The sequence below is a fragment of the Vidua macroura genome, chromosome 23, assembly GCF_024509145.1.
Source record: "Vidua macroura isolate BioBank_ID:100142 chromosome 23, ASM2450914v1, whole genome shotgun sequence".
Classification (NCBI taxonomy): Eukaryota; Metazoa; Chordata; class Aves; order Passeriformes; family Viduidae; genus Vidua; species Vidua macroura.
In genome coordinates, this window is record NC_071593.1 from 6,829,200 (window position 1) to 6,845,770 (window position 16,571).

General features: G+C 43.8%; 1 protein-coding gene across 1 annotated transcript in view; it reads left to right on the forward strand.

The window, feature by feature from the left end:
• ACAP3 (ArfGAP with coiled-coil, ankyrin repeat and PH domains 3) overlaps positions 1–16,571 on the forward strand; it is a 68,488-nt gene that overhangs the window by 40,959 nt on the left and 10,958 nt on the right. Inside the window, 8 exon segments of the mRNA XM_053997502.1 lie at positions 1,467–1,541; positions 3,363–3,374; positions 6,301–6,413; positions 9,426–9,477; positions 11,342–11,442; positions 14,420–14,531; positions 16,327–16,386; positions 16,388–16,536. Coding sequence (XP_053853477.1) covers positions 1,467–1,541; positions 3,363–3,374; positions 6,301–6,413; positions 9,426–9,477; positions 11,342–11,442; positions 14,420–14,531; positions 16,327–16,386; positions 16,388–16,536 — 674 coding nt within the window.

Consider the following 16,571-nt stretch of genomic DNA (forward strand, 5'->3'; position numbering starts at 1 on the left):
GCCCACCCAGCTGTGGTGTTTTGCCCCCCTTTTGCCCGTTTTCCCCTTCTTTTCCCCCTCTTTTCCCCCTCCTTTCCCCTCCTTTCCCCCCTTTTTCCCCTTTTTTCCCTCCTTTCCCCCTTGTTGTTGTTTTGGGGTGGGGTCTGTCAGTGTTTATTTTGGGGTGGGGTTATTTTGGGGTGGGTCAGTGTTATTTTGGGGTGGGTCAGTGTTATTTTGGGTTATTTTGGGACGGGTCAGTGTTATTTTGGGTCATTTTGGGTTATTTTGGGTCAGTGTTGTTTTGGGCTGGGTCAGTGTTGTTTTGGGTCATTTTGGGCTGGGTCAGTGTTGTTTTGGGTTATTTGGGTTATTTTGGGCTGGGTCAGTGCTGTTTTTGGCTGGGTCAGTGTTGTTTTGGGTTATTTTGGGTTATTTTGGGTTATTTTGGGCTGGGTCAGTGTTATTTTGGGTTATTTGGGTCATTTTGGGGTGGGTGTGTGTTATTTTGGGTTCTTTGGGTTATTTTGGGCTGGGTCAGTGCTGTTTTGGGTTATTTTGGGTTATTTTAGGGTGGGTCAGTGTTGTTTTGGGTTATTTTGGGTCATTTTGGGCTGGGTCAGTGCTGTTTTGGGTTATTTGGGTTATTTTGGGCTGGGGTTATTTTGGGTCAGTGTTATTTTGGGTTATTTGGGTTATTTTGGACTGGGTCAGTGTTTATTTTGGGTTATTTTGGGTTATTTTGGGTCATTTTAGGCTGGGTCAGTGTTGTTTTGGGTTATTTGGGTCATTTTGGGCTGGGGTTATTTTGGGTCAGTGTTGTTTTGGGTTATTTGGGTTATTTTGGGCTGGGTCAGTGTTGTTTTGGGTTATTTGGGTTATTTTGGGTCAGTGTTATTTTGGGTTATTTGGGTCATTTTGGGCTGGGGTTATTTTGGGTCAGGGTTATTTTGGGTTATTTTGGGTTATTTGGGTTATTTTGGGTCAGGGTTATTTTGGGTCAGGGTTATTTTGGGTTATTTTGGGCTGGGGTTATTTTGGGTCAGGGTTATTTTGGGTTATTTTGGGCTGGGGTTATTTTGGGTCAGGGTTATTTTGGGTTATTTTGGGCTGGGGTTATTTTGGGTCAGGGTTATTTTGGGCTGGGTCAGGGTTATTTTGGGTTCTTTGGGTTATTTTGGGCGGGGGTTATTTTGGGTTATTTGGGTTATTTTGGGCGGGGGTTATTTTGGGTCAGGGTTATTTTGGGTTATTTGGGTTATTTTGGGTCAGGGTTATTTTGGGTTATTTGGGTTATTTTGGATCAGGGTTATTTTGGGTTATTTGGGTTCTTTGGGTTATTTTGGGCTGGGTCAGTGTTTATTTTGGGTTATTTGGGTTATTTGGGTTATTTTGGGGTGGGTGTGTGTTATTTTGGGTTATTGGGGTTATCCGGGGCCGGGGGCCGGGCCGGTGCCCCGCGCTGCCCCAGCGCTGCCCGTCCCCAGCTGGACCAGCTGGTCATCGCCGCGGCCGTGGAGAAGCGCGAGATGGAGCACAAGCACGCGCTGATCCAGCAGAGGGTGAGCCCCGGCCGCGGGAATCCTGGCAGTTCCTGGGAATGCCGCGTGTCCCTGGGAATTCCTGGGAATGCCGCGTGTCCCTGGGAATGCCGCGTGTCCCTGGGAATGCCGCGTGAACCTGGGAATTCCGGGAATGCCGCGTGAACCTGGGAATTCTGGGAATGCTGCGTGAACCTGGGAATGCCGCGTGAACCTGGGAATGCTGCGTGTCCCTGGGAATTCCTGGGAATGCTGCGTGAACCTGGGAATGCTGCGTGTCCCTGGGAATTCCGGGAATGCCGCGTGTCCCTGGGAATTCCTGGGAATGCCGCGTGAACCTGGGAATGCTGCGTGTCCCTGGGAATTCCGGGAATGCTGCGTGTCCCTGGGAATGATTCCTGATGTCCCCGAGAATTCCTGGGAATGCTGCGTGTCCCTGGGAATGATTCCTGATGTCCCTGGGAATGATTCCTGATTTCCCTGAGCTTCCTGGGAATTCCGGGAATGCTGCGTGTCCCTGGGAATGCTGCGTGTCCCTGGGAATGCTGCGTGAACCTGGGAATGCTGCGTGTCCCTGGCAATTCCTGGGAATGCCGCGTGTCCCTGGGAATGCTGTGTGTCCCTGGGAATGCTGCGTGTCCCTGGGAATTCCGGGAATGCTGCGTGTCCCTGGGAATGATTCCTGATGTCCCTGAGCTTCCTGGGAATGCTGGATGTCCCTGGGAATTCCGGGAATGCCGCGTGTCCCTGGGAATGAATTCTGGATTTCCCTGAGCTTCCTGGGAATTCTGGGAATGCTGCATGTCCCTGGGAATTCCTGATTTCCCTGGGAATTCCTGATGTCCCTGAGCTTCCTGGGAATGCTGGATTTCCCTGGGAATGCTGGATTTCCCTGGGAATGCTGGATTTCCCTGGGACTGCTGGACTTTCCCTGATTTTCTGGAAATCCCGGGTTTTCCTGAGCTTCCTGGAAAAATCTGGATTTTCCTGATTTCCCTGAAAATCCAGGATTTCCTGATTTTCCTGGAAATTCAGGGTTTTCCTGGAAATTCGGGATTTTCCTGATTTTCCTGACGTTCCTGGAAATTCAGGATTTTCCTGACGTTCCTGGAAATTCCTGATTTTCCTGGAAAATCTGGATTTTTCTGATTTTCCTGGGAAATCTGGATTTCCCTGATTTTCCTGGAAATTCAGGATTTTCCTGACGTTCCTGGAAATTCTGGATTTTTCTGATTTTCCTGGAAAATCTGGATTTTCCTGATGTTCCTGGATGTCCCTGAGAGCTCCGTGGCTGTTGGGCAGCTCCAGCTGCTTGTTTATTATTTAATATTAATATTAAATATTATTATTTAATATTAATATTAAACCACAATTTTAGACAATTATTATTATTGTTATTATTGTTATTATTATTATTACTATCATTATTATTATTATTATTACTATCATTATTATTACTATTCTATTATTATTCTATTATTATATTTTCTATAATAATTATCCTATACTAAACGGATATAAGAAATTATCATCTAATTAATTAATACAGTATTAATTTATTGAGACTAGAATTGTAGAACAGCTTTTAAGCAGAACTTTAAAACACAATTTAAACAGAATAAACTCTGGTTTATCCTCAGAGCAGACCCTGAGGTGTCTCAGGTTTCCCACCCTTGGCGAGGATTCCCAGCCTGGAGGGTGGAAGAATTCATTATAATAATATTAATAATAATAATAATAATTCATAGTAATGAGTTATATTAATGATGGTAAGAAAGGGAAGGATCTGATTGGTTTTTTCTTTGCCTCCTCTTCCCCCGGCGCCGCTGCCTGGCCCTGCAGACCCTGCTGCAGGTGAGTGCCCGCCTGGGCTGCCTTCGCTGCTGGGCTCGGCCCGCCTAGGCCGGGCTCTGTTAGGCCAGCTTAAACCACCTAAACCAGGCTCTGTTAGACCAGCTTAAACCACCTAAACCAGGCTCTGTTAGACCAGCTTAAACCACCTAAACCAGGCTCAGTTAGACCAGCTTAAACCACCTAAACCAGGCTCAGTTAGGCCAGCTTAAACCACCTAAACCAGGCTCTGTTAGACCAGCTTAAACCACCTAAACCAGACTCTGTTAGACCAGCTTAAACCACCTAAACCAGGCTCAGTTAGACCAGCTTAAACCACCTAAACCAGGCTCAGTTAGGCCAGCTTAAACCACCTAAACCAGGCTCTGTTAGACCAGCTTAAACCACCTAAACCAGACTCTGTTAGACCAGCTTAAACCACCTAGGCCGGGCTCTGTTAGACCAGCTTAAACCACCTAAACCAGGCTCTGTTAGACCAGCTTAAACCACCTAGGCCGGGCTCTGTTAGGTTAGGTCAGCTTAAACCACCTAAACCAGGCTCGGTCAGGTTAGGCCAGTTTAAACCACCTAAACCAGGCTCTGTTAGGTTAGGCCAGCTTAAACCACCTAAACCAGGCTCAGTCAGGTTAGGCCAGCTTAAACCACCTAGGCCGGGCTCTGTCAAGTTAGGCCAGCTTAAACCACCTAAACTGGACTCAGGCTAGGCCAGGTTGAGCCACCTAAGCCAGGCTCTGTTAGGCCAGGTTGAGCCACTTAAGCCAGGCTCTGTTAGGTTAGGTGAGGTCAAGCCACTTAAGCCCGGCTCAGTCAGGCTAGGCCAGCTTAAACCACCTAGGCCGGGGTCTGTTAGGCTAGGCCAGGTTGAGCCACCTAAACCAGGCTCAGTCAGGTTAGGCCAGCTTAAACCACCTAAGCCGGGCTCAGTTAGGCTGGGTGAGGTCCTGCCCTGCTCCTGGCTCTCCCCTCCCTGCCAGCTGTATGGTAATTATTGTAATTATGGTAATTATGGTGATTAATTATGGTAATTAACCCAGCTCTGAGCTGAGTCCCCAAAAGGGAGGAAGAGGAGGAGTAAAGGAAAAAGGGCTGAGACCCCAAAACCCCAAATCCCTGAAACCCCAAAAGGGAGGAGGAGGAAGAGTAAAGGAAAAAGACCTGAGACCCCGAATCCCCAAAATCCCAAAACCCCAAATCCCTGAAACCCCAAATCCCCAAAACTCCAAAAGGGAGGAGGAGGAGGAGTAAAGGAAAAAGGGCTGAGACCCCGAAACCCCAAATCTCCTAATCCCCAAAACCTCAAATCCTCAAATCCCCAAAAGGGAGGAGGAGAAGGAGTAAAGGAAAAAGGGCTGAGACCCCAAAACCCTGAAACCCCAAAACCCCAAATGGAGGAGGAGGAGGAGGAAGAGTAAAGGAAAAAGGGCTGAGACCCCGAATCCCCAAAATCCCAAATCCCTGAAACCCCAAAAGGGAGGAGGAGGAGGAGTAAAGGAAAAAGACCTGAGACCCCAAAACCCCAAATCCCCAATGGTTCCCTGGCAGCCCCGGGACACCGCTCCCGGAGCGGGGACAGGGCTGGAGCTGCTCCGGCGCCCTGGGAAAAACAGCTCCTCCCTTCCCTTCCCTTCCCTTCCCTTCCCTTCCCTTCCCTTCCCTTCCCTTCCCTTCCCTTCCCTTCCCTTCCCTTCCCTTCCCTTCCCTTCCCTTCCCGAGGAAAGCATCTGCACCCCAATCCCAGAAATCCTACCCCAAAACTTTGGGATTTGTCAGATTTTTGGATGTTTTATTAATCCATCTCCACCCTGATCCCAGAAATCCTGCCCCAAAACTTTGGGATTTTCTTGCTTTATTAATCCATCTCCAACCTGATCCCAGAAATCCTGCCCAAATCTTTGGGATTTGTCAGATTTTTGGATGTTTTATGAATCCCTCTCCACCCCAATCCCAGAAATCCTCCCCAAATCTTTGGGATTTGGCAGATTTTTGGATGTTTTATTAATCCCTCTCCACCCCAATCCCAGAAATCCTGCCCAAATCTTTGGGATTTTGGCAGATTTGTCCCTTTTTCTTGCTTTATTAATCCATCTCCACCCCGATCTCAGAAATCCTGGCAGAGTCACAAATCCTGCCCAAAACATTGGGAATTCGACAGATTTGTCCCTTTTTCTTGCTTTATTAATCCATCTCCACCCCAGTCCCAGAAATCCTGCCCAAACCTTTGGGATTTGTCAGATTTTTGGATGTTTTATTAATCCCTCTCCACTCCAATCCCAGAAATCCTGCCCCAAAACTTTGGGATTTTCTTGCTTTATTCATCCCTCTCCCCCTGATCCCAGGAATCCTGCCCAAATCTTTGGGATTTGTCAGATTTTTGGATGTTTTATGAATCCCTCTCCACCCCAATCCCAGAAATCCTGGCAGAGTCACAAATCCTGCCCAAATCTTTGGGATTTGTCAGATTTTTGGATGTTTTATTAATCCATCTCCCCCCCGATCCCAGAAATCCTACCCCAAACTTTGGGATTTGTCAGATTTTTGGATGTTTTATGAATCCCTCTCCCCCCAATCCCAGAAATCCTGGCAGAGTCACAAATCCTGCCCAAATCTTTGGGATTTGTCAGATTTTTGGATGTTTTATTCATCCCTCTCCCCCCAATCCCAGAAATCCTGCCCAAATCTTTGGGATTTGTCAGATTTTTGGATGTTTTATTAATCCCTCTCCCCCCAATCCCAGAAATCCTGGCAGAGTCACAAATCCTGCCCAGAACTTTGGGATTTTGTCAGATTTTTGGATGTTTTATTCATCCCTCTCCCCCCAATCCCAGAAATCCTCCCCAAATCTTTGGGATTTGTCAGATTTTTGGATGTTTTATGAATCCCTCTCCCCCCGATCCCAGAGCTGCTGCCTGAGTCCCTTTCCTTTCTCCAGGACTTCTCCTGCGACGAGCCCAAGGTGGAATTCAACGTGGATGCTCCCAGCGGGGTGGTGATGGAAGGTTACCTGTTCAAGAGGGCCAGCAACGCCTTCAAAACGTGGAACAGGTCAGGGCAAGTCCCCGCTCCACCCGGGCTGCAGCTCACACATGGGCCGCAAGGGAAAGAGAATTAAAATGAATAAATCAAGTGAAAAAAGTCATTAAAATTATTAAATGAGGTCGGTTTGAGAGGGTTTTCTTTGGGAAATTTAGTGATTTTTGCAGTGAAATCATGACCAGGATCCTTCCCTGCTTACTCAAGAAATAAATAAATTAATTATATTAAATAAATCATTAAAATTAAGTCGGTTTGAGAGGAGGTTTTTGGGGAATTCTAGTGATTTTTGCAGTGAAATCGTGACCAGGATCCTGCCCTGCTTATTCAAGAAATAAATAAATAAATAAAATTAAAGAAATAATTAAAATCATTAAAATGAGGTCGGTTTGAGAGGGTTTTCTTTGGGAATTTTAGTGATTTTTTAATGAAATCATGACCAGGATCCTACCTTGCTTATTCAAGAAATAAATAATTAAATTAAATAATTAAAATAATTGAAATTAAGTCGGTTTGAGAGGGGTTTTTGGGAATTTTAGTGATTTTTGCAATGAAATCATGACCAGGATCCTTCCCTGCTTACTCAAGAAATAAATAAATTAATTAAATTAAATAAATCATTAAAATGATTCTTTTGAGAGGAGTTTTTCCTCCCTATTTCCCCTCCCCATTTTTCCCCCTTTCCCCCCCTGTTTTTTCCCCCCATTTTTTTCCCTGTTTATTCCACTCCCATTTTTTCCCCTCCCATTTTTCCCTGTTTTCCCCCCATTTTTTCCTCCCACCTTTTTTCCCTCCCTGTTTTTGTTTTTTCCCCTCCCATTTTTCCCTCTGTTTTTCCCCCATTTTTTTCCCCCCCTGTTTTTCCCCCTCCCATTTTTCCCTCTGTTTTTCCCCCATTTTTTCCCCCCCTGTTTTTTCCCCTCCCATTTTTCCCTCTGTTTTTTCCCCCATTTTTTCCCCCCCTGTTTTTTCCTCTCCCATTTTTCCCTCTGTTTTTCCCCCATTTTTTTCCTCCCACCTTTTTTCCCCCCCTGTTTTTTCCTCTCCCATTTTTCCCTCTGTTTTTTCCTCTCCCATTTTTCCCTCTCTTTTTCCCCCATTTTTTTTCTCCCACCTTTTTTCCCCTCCCTGTTTTTCTTTTTTCCCCTCCCATTTTTCCCTCCCTTTTTTCCCCATTTTTTTCCTCCCACCTTTTTTCCCTCCCTGTTTTTTCCCCTCCCATTTTTCCCTCTGTTTTTTCCCCCATTTTTTTTCCCTCCCTGTTTTTTCCCCCTCCCATTTTTCCCTCTCTTTTCCCCCCATTTTTTCCTCCCACCTTTTTTCCCCCTCCCTGTTTTTTCCTCTCCCATTTTTCCCTCTGTTTTTTCCCCCATTTTTTTCCTCCCACCTTTTTCCCCCTCCCATTTTTCCCTGTTTTTTCCCCCATTTTTTTCCCCCCCTGTTTTTTCCCCTCCCATTTTTCCCTCTGTTTTTTCCCCCATTTTTCCCTCTGTTTTTCCCCTCCCATTTTTCCCTGTTTTTTCCCCCATTTTTTTCCTCCCACCTTTTTTCCCCTCCCATTTTTCCCTGTTTTTCCCCCATTTTTTATCCTCCCACCTTTTTTCCCCCCCTGTTTTTTCCCCTCCCATTTTTCCCTCTGTTTTTTCCCCCATTTTTTCCTCCCACCTTTTTTCCCCCTCCCTGTTTTTCCCCTCCCATTTTTCCCTCCCTGTTTTTCCCCCTCCCATTTTTCCCTCTGTTTTTCCCCCATTTTTCCCCTCCCATTTTTCCTCTCCCATTTTTCCCTGTTTTTCCCCCATTTTTCCCCTCCCATTTTTCCCCTCCCATTTTTCCCATGTTTTTCCCCCTTGTTTTTCCTCTTTTTTTATTTTTCCCACCTCCTGGGTGTCCATTTCCAGCTGGATCCACCAGGGAGCCTGGGGGACAAGGAATGGCACCAAATTTCCCTGGAATTCCCTTCAAAGAGAAGGAATTTTTACCCAACCCCTTCAAAATCCCTCATTCCAAGCCTTTTTAAAGGGAACACCCCAATCTTTTGGGATTCATTTATTTTTTTTATCAATTAATATTTTTTACCCCAATCTTTTGGGATTCATTTATTTTTTTTTATCAATTAATATAATTTATTTTTTTTTATCAATTAATATTTTTTTACCCCAATCTTTTGGGATTCATTTATTTTTTTTATCAATTAATATAATTTATTTTTTTTTATCAATTAATATTTTTTTACCCCAATCTTTTGGGATTCATTTATTTTTTTTTATCAATTAATATTTTTTTACCCCAATCTTTTGGGATCCATTTATTTTTTTTTATCAATTAATATAATTTATTTTTTTTTATCAATTAATATTTTTTTACCCCAATCTTTTGGGATTCATTTATTTTTTTTTATCAATTAATATTTTTTTTTCCATGTAAACTGTGCATAAAGCAGTCTGCTGAAGCATTGAATTATTGAATTTATTGAATTTATTTTATTTATTGAATTTATTGAATTTATTTGATTTATTGAATTTATTGAACTTATTGAATTTATTTGATTTATTGAATTTATTGAATTTATTGAATTTATTTTATTTATTGAATTTATTGAATTGATTTGATTTATTGAATTTATTTGATTTATTGAATTATTGAATTTATTGAATTTATTTGATTTATTGAATTTATTGGATTTATTGAATTTATTGAATTGATTTGATTTATTGAATTTATTGAATTTATTGAATTGATTTGATTTATTGAATTTATTGAATTTATTGAATTTATTTGATTTATTGAATTTATTTGATTTATTGAATTTATTTGATTTATTGAATTTATTGGATTTATTTTATTTATTGAATTTATTGAATTGATTGGATTTATTGAATTTATTGAATTGATCGGATTTATTGAATTGATTGAATTGATTGGATTTATTGAATTGATTGGATTTATTTATTCCAAAGCCTGCTGAAAAGTTGAATTTGCAGTGGGGCAGTCCTGATGTCTGTCCGTGTGTCTGTCCCCCCTCAGGAGGTGGTTTTCCATCCAGAACAGCCAGCTGGTCTACCAGAAGAAGCTAAAGGTCAGTGAGGCCACCCCAGGTGACAGCAGGGGATCAACCAAGTGGTTAATTAATTAATTAATTAATTAGTTCATTAATTACCTGGCTGGGGAATCCTGCAGGGAGCGGGGTGGCAGCAAGGCCACGAGTTGGAAAAAGGCAGCAAAGATTTCTTAAATAATTGTTTATTAATTATTCATTAAATATTTATTTATTGAATATGTAATTGATTGAATTGTGAATTGAATTAATTGAATATGTATTTATTGAATAATTACTTATTAAGTAATTAATTGCTGTTTATTTATTAAATAATTGCTGATTGAGTAGTTATTTCTTAATTCTTCCTTAGTAACGTATTCATTATTTATTGTTTGTTTATTTATTCAATATTTTATGTATGAAATAATTACTTATTAAGTAATTAAGTCCCCAGTAGAGGCTGTGATCCCACACGAATTCCCACAAAATCCCTCCCTGTGGCCCTGGGGTCACCTGGGGGGGCTGGCTCTGATCCTGCACTCGGCTTGGGCCAGAGGGGTTTGGGGGGTTTGGGGGTCTGGGGAGGAGTTTGGGGGGTTTGGAGAGGAATTTTGGGGGTTTGAGGGGTTTGGGGAGGAGTTTGGGGTGTTTGGAGTGGAATTTTGGGGGGTTTGGGGAGGGGTTTGAGGGGTTTGGAGAGGAATTTTGGGGGGTTTGGGGAGGGGTTTGGGGGGTTTGGGGTGGAATTTTGGAGGGTTTGGGGAGGGGTTTGGGAGGTTTGGAGGGGAATTTTGGGGGGTTTGGGGAGGAATTTGGGGGGTTTGGAGTGGAATTTTGGGGGATTTGATGAAGAGTTTGGGGGGTTTGGAGGGGAATTTTAGGGGGGGTTGGGGAGGGGTTTGAGGGATTTGGGGGATTTGGAGTTTGGGTTGGAGTTTAGAGGTTTGGGGAGGAGTTTGGGGGGTTTGGAGGGGAATTTTGGGGGGTTTCGGGAGGGGTTTGAGGGATTTGGGGGATTTGGGGTTTGGGTTGGAGTTTGAGGGGTTTGGGGAGGAGTTTTGGGGGATTTGGGGAGGAGTTTGGGGGTTTGGGGGAGTTTGGAGGTTTGGGGAGGAGTTTGGGGGGGTTGGGGAGGGGTTTGAGGCAGGAGGGAGTTTGGAAGGGTTGGGAAGAATTTTGGAGATTTTGGGAAGGAATTTGCAGGGTTTGGGAAGGAATTTGCAGGGTTTGAGGTGGGAGGGATTTGGGAGATTTTGGGAAGGAATTTGGAGATTTTAGGAAGGAATTTGTAGGGTTTGGGCAGGAGGGACTTTGGAGATTTTGGGAGGGAATTTGTAGGGTTTGGGCAGGAGGGAATTTGGAGGGTTTGGGAAGGAATTTGCAGGGTTTGAGGCAGGAGGGACTTTGGAGATTTTGGGAAGGAATTTGGAGATTTTGGGAAGGAATTTGTAGGGTTTGAGCAGGAGGGAATTTGTAGGGTTTGGGAAGGAATTTGCAGGGTTTGGGCAGGAATTTGCAGGCTTTGAGCAGGAGGGACTTTGGAGATTTTGGGAAGGAATTTGTAGGGTTTGGGCAGGAGGGAATTTGGAGGGTTTGGGAAGGAATTTGCAGGGTTTGAGGCAGGAGGGACTTTGGAGATTTTGGGAAGGAATTTGGAGATTTTGGGAAGGAATTTGGAGATTTTGGGAAGGAATTTGTAGGGTTTGAGCAGGAGGGAATTTGTAGGGTTTGGGAAGGAATTTGCAGGGTTTGGGCAGGAATTTGCAGGCTTTGAGCAGGAGGGACTTTGGAGATTTTGGGACAGAGTTTAGAGGGTGTGGGCAGGATTTTCCCAATTGTGCCTCAGCCCCCCCAAGCCCCCCAAAGCCCCCCAAGCCCCCCAAGCCCCTGCTGTGTCCCCCAGGACGTGCTGACCGTGGTGGTGGAGGACCTGAGGCTCTGCACGGTCAAACCCTGCGAGGACATCGAGAGGAGGTTCTGCTTCGAGGTCGTCTCCCCCACCAAGTGAGTTTGGGACTCCCTGGGCTGGGCTGAGAGGAGATTGAAGCAGAGGCTGATCAATCTTGGCTGGGAGATGCCAGAATCCCTGGGAGTTCCTCACACATGACATAATTCCTCACACAAGACCATAATTATATATATTTCATGATAAGAAAATCTTAGAATTAAATTGTGGTTAGTTCTTGATAAAATAATAGAATTATATATTTATATAACATATTCCATTATAGTCTTTATATGGAGAATTTATATTTCATATATAATGCCCAGCTTTTAAAAAAAAAACAGTTTCCAGACCTGCATGAAGGGTTTGGATTGGGAGCACCTCTGGGTGTCCGACCTTGTGGGGTTAATTTTTATCTGGGAGCTTTGGGGTGGGAACACCCCAACCTTATGGGGTAAATTTTTACCTGAAGGTTTGGAGAGGGAGCACCCCAAGCTTGCAGAATTAATTTTGGCCGGAAAGTTTTGAGTGGGAACAGCCCAACCTTGTGGGGTAAATTTTTGCCTGGAAAGTTTGGAGTAGGAACACCCCAACCTTGTGGGGTTCATTTTTGCCTGAAAGTGTTGAGGAGGGAACACCCCAACCTTGTGGGGTTCATTTTTGCCTGAAAGTGTTGAGGAGGGAACACCCCAAGCTTGCAGAATTAATTTCGACCAGAAAGTTTCGAGTTGGAGCACTCTAACCTTATGGGGTAAAATTTTACCTGGAAGCTTTGGGAGTGGGAACACCCCAAGTTTGTAGGGTTAATTTTTACCTGGAAGCTTTGGGGCAGGAACACCCCAAAGTTATGGGATAAATTTTTACCTGGAAGCTTCGGAGTGAGAACACCCCAACCTTATGGGGTTAATTTTTGCCTGGAAGTTTGGGAATGGGAACACCCCAAGTTTGAAGGGTTAATTTTTACCTGGAAGCTTTGGGGTAGGAACACTCCAACCTTATGGGATAAACTTTTACCTGGAAGTTTTGGAGCGAGAACACCCCAAGTTTGTAGGGTTAATTTTTACCTGGAAGTTTTGGAGTGGGAACACCCCAACCTTATGGGGTGAATTTTTACCTGGAATGTTTGGAGTGGGAACACCCCAAGTTTGTAGGGTTAATTTTTACCTGGAAGCTTCAGAGCAGGAACATCCCAACCTTGTGGGGTAAATTTTTACCTGGAAGCTTTGGAATGGGAGCACCCCAAACTTATGGGGTAAATTTTTACCTGAAGCTTCAGAGCAGGAACACCTCAAGCTTATGGGATAAATTTTTGCCTGGAAGTTCGGAGTGAGAACACCCCAACCTTATGGGATAAATTTTTACCTGGAAGTTTTGGAGCGAGAACACCCCAAGTTTGTAGGGTTAATTTTTACCTGGAAGCTTCAGAGCAGGAACACCCCAACCTTATGGGGTAAATTTTTACCTGGCAGGTTTGAGTGGGAACACCCCAAGTTTGTAGGGTTAATTTTTACCTGGAAGCTTCAGAGTGAGAACACCCCAACCTTAATTTTTTCCTGGAGGTTTTGGAGTGGGAACACCCCAACCTTATGGGGTAAATTTTTGCCTGGAAGTTTGGGAGTGGGAACACCCCAAGTTTGTGGGGTTAATTTTTACCTGGAAGCTTCAGAGCAGGAACACCCCAATCTTATGGGGTAAATTTTTACCTGGAAGCTTCGGAGCAGGAACACCCCAACCTTGTGGGGTAAATTTTTACCTGGCAGGTTTGAGTGGGAACACCCCAAGTTTGTAGGGTTAATTTTTACCTGGAAGCTTCAGAGCAGGAACACCCCAACCTTATGGGGTAAATTTTTACCTGGAAGCTTCAGAGCGAGAACATCCCAACCTTATGGGGTAAATTTTAGCCTGGAAGCTTCAGAGCAGGAACACCCCAACCTTGTGGGGTAAATTTTTGCCTGGAAGTTTGGGAATGGGAACACCCCAAGTTTGAAGGGTTAATTTTTACCTGGAAGCTTTGGGGTAGGAACACTCCAACCTTATGGGATAAACTTTTACCTGGAAGTTTTGGAGCGAGAACACCCCAAGTTTGTAGGGTTAATTTTTACCTGGAAGTTTTGGAGTGGGAACACCCCAACCTTATGGGGTGAATTTTTACCTGGCAGGTTTGAGTGGGAACACCCCAAGTTTGTAGGGTTAATTTTTACCTGGAAGCTTCAGAGCAGGAACATCCCAACCTTGTGGGGTAAATTTTTACCTGGAAGCTTTGGAATGGGAGCACCCCAAACTTATGGGGTAAATTTTTACCTGAAGCTTCAGAGCAGGAACACCTCAAGCTTATGGGATAAATTTTTGCCTGGAAGTTCGGAGTGAGAACACCCCAACCTTATGGGATAAATTTTTACCTGGAAGTTTTGGAGCGAGAACACCCCAAGTTTGTAGGGTTAATTTTTACCTGGAAGCTTCAGAGCAGGAACACCCCAACCTTATGGGGTAAATTTTTACCTGGCAGGTTTGAGTGGGAACACCCCAAGTTTGTAGGGTTAATTTTTACCTGGAAGCTTCAGAGTGAGAACACCCCAACCTTAATTTTTTCCTGGAGGTTTTGGAGTGGGAACACCCCAACCTTATGGGGTAAATTTTTGCCTGGAAGTTTGGGAGTGGGAACACCCCAAGTTTGTGGGGTTAATTTTTACCTGGAAGCTTCAGAGCAGGAACACCCCAATCTTATGGGATAAATTTTAGCCTGGAAGCTTCAGAGCAGGAACACCCCAACCTTGTGGGGTAAATTTTTACCTGGCAGGTTTGAGTGGGAACACCCCAAGTTTGTAGGGTTAATTTTTACCTGGAAGCTTCGGAGCAGGAACATCCCAACCTTGTGGGGTAAATTTTAGCCTGGAAGGTTTGGAGAGGGAACACCCCAACCTTGTGGGGTAAATTTCTGCCCCGCTGCAATTCCCGTGCTGAGGATGAAGAGGAGCAGCCTCACCCCACACCCTGGGGGTGTTGCTGGCTCTCCCCACCCCGTTGCTGCTGTTGCAGGAGCTGCATGCTGCAGGCTGACTCGGAGAAGCTGCGCCAGGCCTGGATCCAGGCTGTGCAGGCCAGCATCGCCTCCGCCTACCGCGAGAGCCCTGACTGCTACTACATCGAGGTGAGGGCTGGGCAAAGGGAGCTGGAAAAATGCTTCAAACTGGGCTTTTTTACAGACTCCTTAAAAAATCTTTACAGCTCAAAAAAGAGGGGAGATGTGGGAAATGGATCGGTAAAGAATTCGTAAAAGTGTTCTTTTTACAGTTCAAGAAAGAGGGGGAGATGTGGAAAATGGGTTTGTAAAGAATTCTTAAAAGTGTTCTTTTTACAGTTCAACAAAAAGGGGGAGATGTGGGAAATGGGTTTGTAAAGAATTCTTAAAACTGTTCTTTTTACAGACTTCTCAAAACTTTACAGCTCAAGAAAGAAGGGATTTGTAAACATTTCTTAAAAGTGTTCTTTTTACGGTTCAAGAAAGAGGGGGAGATGTGGGAAGTGGATTTGTAAAGAATTCTTAAAACTGGTCTTTTTACAGTTCAAGAAAGAGGGGGAGACATAGAAAATGGGTTTGTAAAGAATTCTTAAAAGTGTTCTTTTTACAGTTCAAGAAAGAGGGGGAGATGTGGGAATGGGTTTGTAAGAATTGTTAAAACTGTTCTTTTTACAGACTTCTCAAAACTTTTTACAGCTCAAGAAAGAAGGGATTTGTAAACATTTCTTAAAAGTGTTCTTTTTGCGGTTCAGCAAAAAGGGGGAGATGTGGGAAATGGGTTTGTAAACAATTCTTAAAAGTGTTCTTTTTACAGTTCAAGAAAGAGGGGAGATGTGGGAAATGGGTTTGTAAACAGTTCTTAAAACAGTTATTTTTACAGACTTTTTAAAACTTTTTACATTTCAGGAAAGAGGGGGAGATGTGGGAAATGGATTTGTAAACAGTTCTTAAAAGTGTTCCGTTTACAGACTTTTCAGAACTTTTTACAGCTCAAGAAAGAGAATTCTTCACAAATCCATTTCTGTGGATTGTAAAGAATGGATTTGTAAAGAATTCTCAAAAAAGTGACAGGAAGCTCACGCAGTCTTGTACATGCATTTGCAAACACTGAGATAAGCATTTACAACATCGAGTAACCAAAACTAATAAGCCAAGAAACACTTACATTGCAATTAAAAAAATAGTTGTCTCCTAATTGTAATAACACAAATTATAACATCTGTATTGTCTCACCCTTCACATGAGACTGAAAATAAACCAAAAGCTTTTAAAACACCTCTCAGTTTACCCCATCTCTAAATCAAAAAAGAACTTAATCCAACACTGAGGTATTGTCCCACTCCTTCAGGCATCACACCAAGCTGAGTTTGCTCTCCTCCGGGTGTGCTGTGAGACAGAGTGAAAGTTTAATAGGGTAGAAATTTATTTAGATTTAAGTGAAACATGTTTTAAGTTCTTAGTATAAGTAAAATATGTTGTTTAGTTTAGTAACTTTGTAGTTATTAAAGTTAAGTAACTTTGTAGTTTTAGTAAAACTGGTGTTAGTTAAAGAAAAAGAATATGAATTTTTAACCTAGAGAGATTTTTTTTTTGAACTTTGAAATAGATAGGACAGAGTGACCCAAGAGTTCTTTCCGTACTTCCTGATAAAAACTAGCTACAAGTGTAACACGAAATCATCAGAATAAATATGCATAAACCCACTGTGAAAGTCTATACATGTGTAAAACGAGTGAAGAAGAACAAAAAGAGATCAGAAGCTCTCAAGAGCACGCGTGTCCTTTAAAAAGAAACAATCCCCGCACGCGCCCGGCGCTGTAATAAACATACCGTCCCTACAAATCTTTATAAGAATTGTGGGGGTTTGATTTTTTTTGGCCGTGTTTGAGCTGGTGTTAATCTGATTTATTGCTTTTCCCTGCAGAGGCTGGACAGGACAGCCTCCCCCTCCACCAGCAGCATCGACTCGGCCACGGATTCGCGGGGAGCGCGGCGGGAAGGGGGAGACGATCCTGCAGAGGGTGCAGAGCGTCCCTGGGAACGAGCAGTGCTGCGACTGCGGGCAGCCGGACCCTCGCTGGGCCAGCATCAACCTGGGCATCCTGCTCTGCATCGAGTGCTCCGGGATCCACAGGTGCTGCTGGGCCCGCGGGAATCCTGGGAACACCC